The sequence below is a fragment of the Rhinopithecus roxellana genome, chromosome 1 (genome assembly GCF_007565055.1).
Source record: "Rhinopithecus roxellana isolate Shanxi Qingling chromosome 1, ASM756505v1, whole genome shotgun sequence".
NCBI classification, from domain to species: Eukaryota; Metazoa; Chordata; class Mammalia; order Primates; family Cercopithecidae; genus Rhinopithecus; species Rhinopithecus roxellana.
Genome location: NC_044549.1, coordinates 29298101 through 29311882, shown reverse-complemented (window position 1 = coordinate 29311882; position 13782 = coordinate 29298101). Strand labels below are relative to the sequence as shown.

Genomic DNA, 13782 nt, shown 5'->3' with positions numbered 1-13782 from the left:
AGAGAGAGAGAGTATGTGTGTGTGTGTGTGTGTGTTTGTGTGTGTGTGTAGGGGATGTATAAGCAAGCTAAACTCTCATTTTTGACAGTGAAAAGTCAAAAGAGAAAACCTGGCGATATGTTTTAAATAGCAGTATTTTTTTGAAAAATAGGTAAACATCAAAGAAAAATGCTTAGAAAGTTGGAAGAAGCAGAATTTCAGATAGAGAGGACAAAACAGAAACTCTTATTTTAAGTCTTTAAAGATTATTTGACAAACTGAATATGTATATTACTGTGCATTAAATAAAAATTCACTTAAAAAGTTAGATAATAAAGAAAGCAAAATATTTTTACAAGAGGAAAAAAAAAAGAGTAAAACAACCAGGATCAAGTAAGGGACTGCTTTGTAAAGTAGGGGTGAAAATTTAGTATTTTAAAAATGCATAAAATTATTACTTTAGCAAGTCAACATTAAAAGTCATATGATAGGCCGGGCGCGGTGGCTCAAGCCTGTAATCCCAGCACTTTGGGAGGCCGAGACGGGCGGATCATAAGGTCAGGAGATCGAGACCATCCTGGCTAATACGGTGAAACCCCGTCTCTACTAAAAAATACAAAAAACTAGCCGGGCGACGAGGCGGGCGCCTGTAGTCCCAGCTACTCGGGAGGCTGAGACAGGAGAATGGCGTGAACCCAGGAGGCGGAGCTTGCAGTGAGCTGAGAGCCGGCCACTGCACTCCAGCCTGGGCAGCAGAGCAAGACTCCGTCTCAAAAAAAAAAAAAAAAAAAAAAAAAAAAGTCATATGATTACCTTGACAATGCCAAAAGCTGTCTGCATGTTCTATTGATTACTGAGAGAAGTATATTAAAATATTCTATTGTGATTGGGGATTTAAAAATATTTCTCCTTTCAATTCTGTCAATTTTTGGCCCATATATTTTGAAGCTATACTACTAGGTATATACAAATTTGAGTTATTATATCTTCCTGGATAACTGAATTTTATATTTTAATAAAATGTCTCTCTTTATTTTGAGTAATGCTTTTGGCCTTAAAGTCACGTAAAACATAAAGATCAAGAAAGATTTCAAGTTTTGAAAAAGATATGTCATTCAAACATTAACCAAGAGAAACCTGCTGTAGCTATGTTCATATTAAACAAATTTAAAAGACCCAAATGGCTATCAGATGGGTTAAAAATTACCCAAAAGGTAAAGTACACCCAGAAGGTGTGGGAAAATGAAAAGTCTCACACTATTTGAAGAATATAAAGTGGTACAATGTCCTGAGATAAAATATGGAGACGTGTAACAACTTTACATTGTGTGAACACCTGCTCCACAATTCCACCTTTAGAAATTTATTCTAATGAAATGACATGAGGAATATGCAAAGATCACTTTATATAAGAAGAAAAAACTGGAAATATTTAGAATAAACTTAGTAGGGAACTAGTTGAGCAAATTAAAGCAAAGCTATATAATACATTACACCAAAATTGCATTGTATAATAGTCTAATGACTGCGAAATAAAAAATACTATATATTTCCAGAGTACAAATAAGTGTGCACAACATCACACTTAAAATCACCAAATAAAGCCTATTGTTTGTGTGTGTGTGTGTGTGTGTGTGTGTGTGTGTGTCTGGAAAGATATAAATAAAAATGCTAACAACGGTTTATCCGTTTGAAGAAGAAATACAGATGAATTTCACCTTTGGGCATTTTTATATTTTCCATGTTTTCTGAACTAAGCATTTAGTACTTTGTAATATAAATCAACAGCAAAATAATGGTAAAGATAATTAGGAAAAAAAGTTAACTGCTACATTTGACTCTAACCATGCAGAGTACTGGCCTAGTATTGCTATTAATCTTCTTGTTATGTGAAAATGTTAACACTGCCACCTCACTTCTCCCTCCTCGTTGAATCATACATTCTGCACTAGGTAATACAATAAAGGTTGTTTCTTATATAAAAAGTTATGTGCCAATAAAAGAACATGCTTGCTGTAAGAATATGACATAGTTGGTTCACACATTATGATTCTGATTAGTTACAAATAAAATGTTACTCTTAAATAATTTCTTACTTTAAAAGTTGTAGGTAAATCTTCATCTTCTGTAGGATCTATGTCAAACCAATGGTCATTTTTATCTCCAATTTCTTGTAGGCTTTTATGAAATTCTAGCAGTCCTCCATTATATCTGAAAGGAATTTTAAAATAAGGTTAGTTTGAATGGGACTGTGCAGATGCATGGTTTACCAAAGATACAACAAGTAACCCATTTTTTGTGGTAAATAGGGTAGTGATAACCTCTGGCATGCCATAGAAATACAAATACTAGGACTCTCACCTGCGGCAGAGTGGGATGAAATACAGGTGGAAGGGGAGGCACTAGATTATGTAGTAGCTCAAGCTTGAACAGTATGGGGGCCATGGTAATTAAAGGGACTGTAGAGTTGGTTGGCTTTTGTTAACTGTCTTGGAGGCCTTGAAGAAAGAGAATGACAGGCACAGGTCAGCCAACTATTAACTCAGGATACACTGTGAAATCCAGAAGGCCTCTATGGGGGCAATTTAATGAGACTCTCATCCCCTACGGCCATAATCCGTGCTGAAAATAAGGCCCAAATTTAATCATAAAGTGAAACAAACTGATACTGAACGCACAGCCTCAACAAGACTAATACCATCAACTCAGGACACTGAAAACTAGAAGGCCTCTATGGCAACATCTAAAGAACCTCCTCTAGACATAAGGCAGACTATGATGAAAACGAAGCTCAAGATTTAACCATAAGGGTAGAACAGCTGCAAAGGAGACTCAAAACACAGCCTCAACAGAACTACACTAAAATTAGGGATTTGATATGCTATGAGTGGACCCTGGGATCTAAAATGGGGATATTTAGGTGAATGTGCTTAGAAGCAATGAATCCTTAAATTCCCCCCATGAATGCTCTTGACTGGCAAAGACCTCTTCCTTGCCACAGGAGAGCAGCCTATCTTTATTTAGAGACCATGCAAAAATATCAGCTGAGATGCATGTCTCAAAAGATGATGCCCTTCCTTCTTAAGATCTTCCCCTACCTCATTGCCCTCAGATAATAAATCTAAGGTCAAGTGGAGAGCCCAAGTGAGAAAACAGAGCCCCTGCCCAGGAAGAAAAAGTTTGTTAATCATAAGAATTGCAGAGCCCGACTAGAATGTACTGGCAGGAACATGAGTGGAAGTGGATTTTTAAAGTGCTGAACCAAGGGTAAACACAAGGCTGGATGGGGAAGTGTACACTGATAAGGAAAAATTCTTCCATAATTCAAGATTTACTTTCCTAGAAAGGACACCTGAATCCAGTCCTAATATGGTGCTGAGAAGGCTCCTTGAAACTTGGACACAACAATGGTCTATAGTAAATTAAGTAGAAATGCTGAAAATTTCTTGGAGGCATATTAAAGGAGTCAGGAGGCTCAAGGAAGTGAGAATGTTAGAACTGACTTACTACATAAAAACACAGAACCCATTAAGTGATCCTAGAAAGGCTCAGAGGACATCCCATTCATTAATACAATAAGAAATACAGAGTAAGAAGAGCACCAGGGTCTTTGAGGAGCTCAGTGGTGGTTGTCCTCCACAGGTCAGGGATGAAAGTAATGATGCTGCCATACAACTGGACTTCCAGTGTCAATGATCTGGAGAATGAATTCTCTCCAGTGCTCATCAGTAAAGAGAATAAAAAACAGTTTTCACATCTGAGAAGGACAGCAGGACATATTCTTTGTTCTTCTCTCAGGCTATGTTAATTCTCTTACTTTGTCACAGTATAAACTGAAGGGATTTGGATCATCTTGACATTCTGCAAAGCATCATACTAGCCCCACTATATTGATGGCACATGCTGCTCAGACCGAGTGAACAAGAAGTGAGATGTCTTGCGGACACCCTAGTAAAAATATAGGCAACCCAGAGAATAGGAGATCAACCTTACAAAGAATCAGGGAACTACCACATAGGTGACACTTCTAGGGATCCAATGGTTTGGCCCAGCAGTAATCCTTCATAAAAGTATGACCAAGTAAACTTTTCCAAATTTACCCGTCAGATCTTAGCCAAACATTGTTTCCTCAGGGAGAATTCTGATTCCCAGAACCAGTCTCCAGGAAAGACTTTAGTTATTCACTCTAGTTTCCTTCATAGTTCTTTATTCTATTTCATAAATATTTTATGACTGATTATTTGATTAAGATCTGTATCTTTCACTGTACTTTCAGTTACATGAAGACAGGAACTGTATTTTGTAAACCACTGTAACCTCAACACCTAACAGTTTCTGGAATATAATGGATACTTAGTAAATAAAATGAATGAATGATGCTACAAATGGTTATGGATCTCCATAGAGGAAGTCAACAGATAATCTACATAGTTTCCTCCATACAATTTCACTTTCTTAAAATAAGCAGTAGCCAATACTCCAAAAACTCAGCATTTGGACCCTTTTCAACTCTTTATAAGCTCATTTTATACTTTTAAAAACTATTTCAAGTTAGTGGTGATAATACTAATAACTCCAACCATAATTTATTTATTAAATATAGCATTTTTGTGTCCTAGGCACTATGTTAATCACCTGCAACATCCTCATGAAGTGAACCCTACACTATTATTAGTTCTATTTTAGAGATAAGAAAAAAATATAAGGCTTAACAACATTAAGTTTCTTAGTGTAAGTGCTAAAAAATGTAGCTGAACCCAGGTCTATCAGACTCTAAAGCCTATGCTCCTAATGTTAATGCTAGACTGCCTTTTATTGCTATGGTCTCTTAAGTTTGCTATTTAATATTCTCAACTACATTAAAGAAATTATCTATACAAATAGCCAAAGAAGAAAAGGATAAACCAGTAGAGCACAAATGTCATGATGCCTGGTATACGGAGCACATTTACTTCCATTTCACAATGCTGAGACTTCAGAGGCAACATCTACCCGTTAATTAAAATCCTTACCTCTTTTGAGCACATCGCAGTAAACCACGTCCAAAATAAACTAAACACATAAAGTTTTCACAAATTTCATTTTCTTGGATCAACATCTTCATCACCAGAAATTTATTCTCAGCTTCTGTATAATCCTGTAGTAACATAAAATTAGGTTTGGCTGATGTAAAAGTCATTTTTTTCTTTTACAATAAACAATTATTTCTCAAACCGGAGAAATTAGGGCAGCTTTAAAAATAATCCAATCATCTGGTCATTTATTCACATTCTGAATCCTTGCATCTCTGTATGTGATTACAAAGATCATGTAGTCAGTGTTTAAAATATTTATTTATAAATAAACTTAAGACCTTCTTTAACCAATATTTCAAAGTGAATATTAAGATGGTAACAACAATTTGTGTATCTCAAACTGGCAATTAGGCATTGTGGTGCACACCGATAGTGCCACCTCCTTACAAGGCTGAAGCAGGAGGATTGCTTGAGCCCAGGAGTTAAGTCCAGCTTGGGCAACATAGTGAGACCCCATCTTTTAAAAACATACATATACATACATAAGTACTTATATACATAAGTACATAATACATACAAGTACTACTGGCCAAAATAAGGGCTTTTCTGATAACTGTTAAAGCACAATTCTCTATCATTCTTCCTAATGGGAGCACAATTCTTCACAGTATTTCAAATAGAAAGTAAGTGACTTCTTGCCCATAGATATAGACTCTTTTGGGGAATCACTACCTTAATCATAAACAACATAGGTCTGGAAGTAAATATCGGGATCTATTATAATAGATGCTTCAGTAAAACTGAGGCATAATGGCCTCAGTCTCTCTAGAAAAAAAAGCTGGAAAAATGCTGCATGGCCTTACTTTAAAATATTCTCTAGCACATCACGCTAAATAATTAGTACTACACGAAATTATTTAAAACAGAAATGTTTTCAGTTTGACTGCTTATCAATTCTACTTTACCTAATTAACAAGTCATATTTATATAGTTAATTTATGAAGTCAAAAATACAGATTTGGGAAGAAAAAATAAGAGAAATATCAAAGCTATGAAGAAAATATGAGAAATCATTAAAAATCAGAAAAAGAAATGTTAAATCAACAGAACCCTTAGAAATTATCTAGTTAATTCCCAGATTTGTACTTATTTGCACTTAAGTTTGACAAAGAATTTGAGGTAAAATTCATATTTTACAAAAGGGATAAGATTAAAACCAGAGGGATTAGGCTATGCTAGAAAATGGATTAAAATGTATTATGCAAGTGAAAGAAGCTAAATAACTTTTTATTTTATATGAATGGTAAGCATTTAAAAGATAAATAAATGAAGTTACAAGCTAATTCCTTTTTTAATATTTTTAGTTTCATATTATAATCTTTGGCCTGATTATTCTAAGATGTAAAAAGATTTATAAAGGGCAAATAACATGTTACCTCTTTCTTTCCTCTTTCAGTGACTGCTACTCCATACAAAAACAGTAATGTCAAATAATAACCAATATCAATCTGGTGTGCCTAAAAAGAAAAAAAAAAGTATGTTAATTCGTTATTTAGACTAAGCTGCTTTTCAGTACAACAAGCTTAATTAAATATCCTAAGCTTAATTAACAATTACTGAAACAAGTAAAAATTATAACAATTATCAGTCATCTAATAATAACTATAATATATTTTAGATATATTTGATAATTTGACCCAGGAAGAAGAAACAGGATGGTCAATAATCTCAAAATAAAACATTAAAATTTAATAAAAGGAAAGGATACGGAACAAAGATGGCCAAATAGAAGCTCCAACAATCGTCCCCAACACAGGAAGACCACACTGAACAACTACACCACAGAAAAGCCCCTTCGTAGAAACAAAAATCAGGCGAGTGATCACATTACCTGGTTTGAACATCATATTAAGGGAAGAGGCACTGAAGAGGGTAGGAAAGACAGTCTTAAGTTGCCGACACCATCCCTTCCTCCATCCCCTGACTACAGCTATGTGGCATGGAGAGAGAATCTGCACTTGGGAGAAGGAAAGCACAGTGACTGTGGGACTTTGCATTGGAACTCAGTGCTGCCCTGTCACATCAGAAAGCCACACTGAGCAGAACTCAGTCAGCGATCATGGAGGTAGCATTTAGACAAGTGTTAGCCATAGGCAAAACGCCCATCCCAGCAGTCAGAGCCTGAGTTCCAGCAAGCCCTGCCAGTGTGGGCCAAAGTGCTCTGGGGTCCTAAATAAAAGGCAGTCTAGGCCACAAGGACTGCAGTTCCTGGCCATATCCTGGTGCTGTGCTGGGCTTGGAGCCAGTGGATTTGTGGTGTACGCAACCTAGTAAGATACCAGATGGGGTAGGCAAGGGAGTGCTTATGTCAGTCCTCCAACTCAAAGGAAAACAACCCACATGTCTGGGAGAGACACCTTCCCTCTGCTTGAGCAGAGGAGACAGAACAGTAAAGATGATTCTGCCTTGCCACTTGAATATCGGTTCAGCCACAGTAGAATCCTGAGGCTCTAGCTCCAATACAATATTTCTAGACACATCCTGGGGCAGAAAAGAATCCACTGCCTTGAAGGTAAGAACCCAATCCTGGCAGGGTTCATTACCCGCTGACTAAAGAGCCCTTGGGCCTTGAATAATCAGCAGTAGTAGCAGTACACGCCACGGGCCTTGGGTGAGACTCAGAGCTATGCTGGCTTCAGGTGTGACCCAACACATTCCCAGCTGTGGTGGCCATGGTGAGAGACGTCTTTCCGCTTGAGAAAAGCAGAGGGAAAAGTAAAGGGGACTTTGTCTTGCAGCTTGGGTATCAGCTCAGCCACAGTGGGGTAGAGCACCAACTGGGCTTCTGGGGTTCCCACTTCCAGACTTTGAGTCCTGTCTGACACTTGTGCACTTGCCTTGGGCCAGAGAGAAACGCACTGCTCAGAAAGGAGAGACTCAATATAGGTGGTAGCAAGGCAGTGGTCACCACAGGGTTTGAGCAAGAACCAGTACTGTGCTGGTTTTGGAGTCTCAGTGGTTGTGGCCACAAGAATGCTTGTGTCACTCCTCCCCCAGCTCCAGGCAGCTCAGCACAGAGAGAGTGCTGTTTGTTTGGGGTAAAGGAAGAGAAGAGAACGAGAGTCTCTGCCTGGTAATCCATGGAGTTCTTCCAGATCTTACCCAAGACTACCAAGATGGTACCTCTACGAATCTGCAAGAGCCACAGGGTTACTGGGCTTAGAGTGTCCCCTAATGCAGATACGGCAGCAGTGACCAAAGACTTAGATCACAATACACAAGTCCCTTTGCATACCTGGAAAGACTTCCCAAGAAGGACAGGTACAAAACAAGGCTGTACAGCAGACTATAATGAATACCTAACTCTCCAATGCCCAGACATCGATGGACATCCATTAGCATAAAGACCATCCAGGAAAACATGACTTTACCAAACAAAAAGGCAACAGTTGCCAATACCAGAGAGATAAGCATGTGACTTTTCAGACACAGAATTCAAAACAGCTGTTTTGAGGAAGTTCAATGAAATTCAAGATAACAGAGAAAAGGAATTCAGAATCCTATCAGATAAATTTAACGAAGAGATTGAAAATAATTTTTAAAAATCAAGTAGAAATTCTGGAGCTTATAAAAGCAATTGACATGCTAAATAATTCATCACAGTCTCTCCAACCCCCACTTATCCTTCCCAGTGTCTGGTAACCATCATTCTACTGTCTATTTTTTTCTCCTATTTTTATGAGTTCAGTTGTTTTCATTTTTAGCTCCCACAAATGAGTGAGAACATGTAAAGTTTGTCTTTCTCTATCTGGTTTATTTCACTTCACACAATGACCTCCAGTTCCATCCATGTTGTTTCAAGTGACAGGATCTCATTCTTTTAATTTTTTTTTTTTTGTAGAGATGGGGTCTCACACAATTCATTGCCCAGGCTGGTCTTGAACTCCCAGGTTCAAGTGTGCCTCCCACCTCAGTCTCTCAAAGTGCTGGGGGGAAATCTTGTTCTTTTTTATGGCTGAATAGTACTCCCCTGTGTATATGTAACATATTTTTGTTATTTATTCATCTGGATGGACACTTATGTTGCTTTCAAATCTTGGCTACTGTGAACAGTGCTGCAATAAACATGAGAATGCAAATACTTCTTTGATACACTGATTTTCTTTCCTTTGGGTATATCCCAGCAGTGGGATTGCTGGATCCTATGGTAGGTCTATTTTTAGTTTTTTGAGGAACCTCCAAACTGCTTGCCATAATGGTTTTACTAATTTACATTCCCACCAACAGTGTAAGAGGGTTCTCTCTTCTCCACATCCTCACCAGCATTTATTGCCTATATTTTGTACATAAGCCATTTTAACCTAAGTGGGCAATAGTGTGAGATACTGTCTCTACAAAAATACCAACCCTACTTTTTCAGCATCAATTGAAATGATTATACAGTCAACAATAATTTGTTGTACATTTTAAAATAAGAAAAAGAGTATAAATGGACTGTTGTAACACAAAGGATAAATGCTTGAGGTGATGGATAGCCCATTTACCCTGATGTGATTATTACATATTGTATGCCTGCATCAAAGTATCTCACGTACCCCATAAAATGTACACCTATGTACCCACAAAAACTAAAAATAAAAATTTTAAAAAACTGGTAAAAAAGAAGTATAAAAATTTGTTACATTAAACCTTTCAAAAACTCTCTTTCACTCTCTCTTTTAATATGTAATATTTTAGGTATCAAGAACACATTAAATAATAATATAATGAACACTGAAGTAGCTACTACCATCCACCTTTAAAAATACAATGATCTGGCCAGGTGCGGTGGATCATGCCTGTAATCCCAGCACTTTGGGAGGCTGAGGTGGGCAGATTACAAGGTCAGGACATTGAGACCATCCTGGCCAACACGGTGAAACCCTGTCTTCTACTAAAAATACAAAAAATTAGCCAGGTGTGGTGGCATGCTGTAGTCCCAGCTACTCGGGAGGCTGAGGAAGGAGAATCACTTGAACCCAGGAGGCGAAGGCTGCAGTGAGCCGAGATCGTGCCACTGCATTCCAGCCTGGGTGACAGAGTGAGACTCCATCTCAAAACAAAAACAAAACGAAACAAAAAAACAAAATCCTTTACTCTCCCACATGAATTCTGCAAAATAGTATGGACATAAAGCTTATCACTTCTTCATTGAAAAATCAAACCATGTGGATATTTCCTTCACATAAAAATGGTCTATGCAAAATTACTGAGATGAGATAGATTAGGGATCAGTGAATTGTAGAGGGAGAGAAGTAGGTGTGACCATAAAAGTCATAAGAGAGATTTTTGTGGTGGTGGAATAGTTCTTTTATCTTGATTGCAGTAGTAGTTAAACAAATGTACACATTTGATAACATGGCACAGAACTATACAAGTCTGGCCATTAAAAAGTTAACAGAGCTGGCCTGAGGCAGTTATCCTTATTAAGGCCTGCTTGCAAAGCTGATCTTTGCTGATGTCTGGGAACTTTGTTCCCTAACTGATAAAGGTGCCTTGCTATGTCTAGACTATTTGTGCAAACAATGTGATTTATGCTGAGCACCTGGGAGTTCCTTCTGGAAGTCTGGAATTTTGATACATGCCAGGCAGCAGGTACCCGGATGACCAATGCCCAATAAAAATATTGATCACTGAGTCTCCTATGGGCTTCCCTGGGCAGAAACATTGTGGATGTTGCCATATTTGCATTGCTGGAGGTGGCCGTATATGCTGTGTGGCTTCTCAAGGAAGGGAGAAAATATGGAGGAACCTGTAGATGGCTTTCCTCAGACTTCACCTGTGTCTTTTCCCCATATGATCACTATATATCCTTATCACTCACCGTAATAAATCTTAGATATGAGTATAACCATATGCTGAGTCCAGTCCTTCTAGCAAATCTCTGAATATGAGGGTGGTCTTGGAGACTCCAGACACAAAGCCCCATGAACCACATCAATTTCCTGTTTTCTTTTTTTAATATGTTCTGGAGTAATGTAATTATGTAACTATTGAGGGAAACTGTGTGAGGGGTACACCAAGACCTCTCTGTCCATTGTATTTGTGATGGTTAAGTTCATGTGTCAACCTGACTGGCCACAGGATGCCCAGATTAAATATTGTTTCTGGGTGTGTCTCTGATGAAAACTGATGAAATGGTTTTCATCAGAGACACACCCAGATGTGTGTGATGAAAACTGCCTTTGAAATGGTAGACTGGGTATAACAGGTTGCCCTCTCCAATGTAGGTGGGCATCAACCAATCCATTAAGGCCTGCATAGAACAAAAAGTAGAGGAAGGAAGAATTCATTCCTTTTTGCTTCCTGCCTACTTGCTGGAGCTGGGACATCTCATCTCAACTTCTGCCTTCATCCTTGGATTTATACCTAGTTCTCTGCCTTCAGAACTGGCATGAGTTATACCACAAGCGTTCCTGGGTCTCTAGATTACAGAAGCAGATCATGGGACTTGCTGAGCCTCTATAATCACATGAGCCAATTCCTCATAATAAATCACATATATATTCCTTATAATCATGTGTATGTATATGTGTATATAAGTATTTGTGTGTATGTTTTATATATATAAAACAGAACACACACACAGACACATAGACACAAAGACACACACATACACATAGCAAAAACCAGTCTGGTTTCTCCGGAGAACCCTGGACTCCTCTGTTCTTAAGCTCTATATTGACTGAAGATTATAACCCTATCTTTTGTCACATTACCCTTTTTCATCAAGATTTCCCCACACCATAAACAAGATTTTTCTAGGTACATAGAACAATAAATATCCACAGGATATAAGCTTTCTGTTTTGTTTGTTTGTTTTTTGAGATGGAGTCTCACTCTGTCACCTAGGCTGGAGTGCAGTGGTACAATCTTGGCTCTCTGTAACCTCTGCCTTCTGGGTTCAAGCGATTCTCCTGCCTCAGCCTCCTGAGCAGATGGGATTACAGGCACATGCCACCACGCCTGGCTAATTTTTGTATTTTTAGTAGAGACGCGGTTTCACCACATTGGTCAGGCTGGTCTCAAACTCCTGACCTCCTGATCCGCCTGCCTCTGCCTCCCAAAGTGCTGGGATTACAGGCATGAGCCACTGCGCCCGGCCCATAAGCTTTCTGTTTATACTGATCTAACTGTATACTCTCACCTTGCATGCTTCTAATGACCAACAGTATTTGATGAGGAGATAACTGACTGGGATTAGAAATTTGGCTTCAAACTGATCTCAGTGGAGATAGACATGTGTGTTTGTTCTTGATGGACTAAGTGAGTCTATTAATATAAACTCCCCATAACATCTAAGTGGTTCCCACCTTAAAATTCCCATCCTTGAAGAGGCAGTAAAATGTTGTAGTTCAGACCACAGAATCTAGAGCCAAGGACTGCATCCTGACTCCACTACTTACTACCCGGTCAAGTTAGCAAGTTATTTAACCTCTGTGCGCTAAGATGGGGTACTCAGGAACAGTAAAAGCGCTAATTTTTACAAAGTGCTTACAACAGTGGCTGTCATACAGCAAACACTAAATAAATGTGAGCAATTATTTTGTACTTAAAAGAAAACAGCTTCATGAATAACACAACAGAGACTGGCTAATATAATTCTGAATAAAACATTTCTAAGAACAAAGTAAGATACAGAATTGTGGTAATGCTATCATTAGAGGAGGAAAATCTCTGGAATTTAAAGATGCAAGTTGTACATTTTTAACGTAAAGCCCCTATCCTTTTCTCCTACCTTCTCCTCATTAGCAAAGATTATTCCAAGAACTAGAACAAAATTAATATAGAGATGCAATTGGCAACTGCACCCCCATAATACATAATCCACTCTTGCCTCCTACAAGGTTGTCTTATCCCTTTTTGGTGGCCTTGAAGGACAGATAGAGTAATTTAGAAACAGCAATAGACTGCTTTGATCATGACAATGCCACTTCTGCTCACAAGTACTACCAAGAGCTACGAAGGGAGAAACTCTTCCATTTCCTAGTCTAAGACTCATCTTTGAAGTAACGTCTAAGTAAAGAAGGCTAAGCAATGGGTACCTGTTAAGGCTGATTTCACATTGATTTGTTTCACTGACTGGCAATCTGGTCAGTGGGAGAAACAGCAGGTCTGCCATATCCCCAAAGTTCTCAGGATTACAAGATGCAAACCCCTCATTTTCTTTGTTTCCTCATTGGAGTCCAACTAGAATCTCCTTCTGAATGGTGTAACTCACCCTGTAAGAACCCTAATCTCCAGAGTCCTAAATAAGAATTATTTTTCCATCTCTTTGTACATCATTATAATATGGGAGTTAATGTCTTAGGCTCCTTTTTTGGGTGTCTGGGTAGTCTTGTTTTGAAGATAACCCTATTTATTTCTAAAGTATCATTTGATCTCAAACACATAAATACATTTTGTTAATTTTACCTCTAATAGAAATTCCAACTTTTACAGATATAGAAATCTCAGAAGAAAAAGAAACTGATTCATTATGGTTAAAAAAGACAGAATTTTTTTTTCTTTTTAAATTGATAAAAATTGTATATATTTATCATACACATGGCATTATAAAATATGTACACATTGTGAAATGACTAACTCAAGTTAATTAACATATGTATAACCTCATATATTTACCATTTTTGTGGTGAAAATACTTAAAATCTACTCTAAGCAATTTTCAGGATTATAATACATTGTTATTAACTATAGTCACTATGTTGTACAACAGATCTCTTGAACTTATTCCTCACAACTAACT

At 37.9% G+C, this 13782-nt stretch overlaps 1 protein-coding gene across 9 annotated transcripts in view; it reads right to left on the bottom strand.

The window, feature by feature from the left end:
* Positions 1 to 13782, bottom strand: part of DZIP3 (DAZ interacting zinc finger protein 3) — a 104024-nt gene that overhangs the window by 56352 nt on the left and 33890 nt on the right. For all 9 annotated transcript variants that reach the window (XR_004060040.1, XM_030940710.1, XM_030940718.1 and 6 more), the window contains 3 exons: positions 6431 to 6511; positions 4992 to 5116; positions 2076 to 2190 (listed from right to left, as the gene is read on the bottom strand). Coding sequence is in view for 8 of the 9 variants with exons in the window: in XM_030940710.1 (XP_030796570.1) it covers positions 2076 to 2190; positions 4992 to 5116; positions 6431 to 6511 (321 nt within the window). In the remaining variant the exon portion in view is untranslated. The remainder of the gene's footprint in view (positions 1 to 2075; positions 2191 to 4991; positions 5117 to 6430; positions 6512 to 13782) is intronic.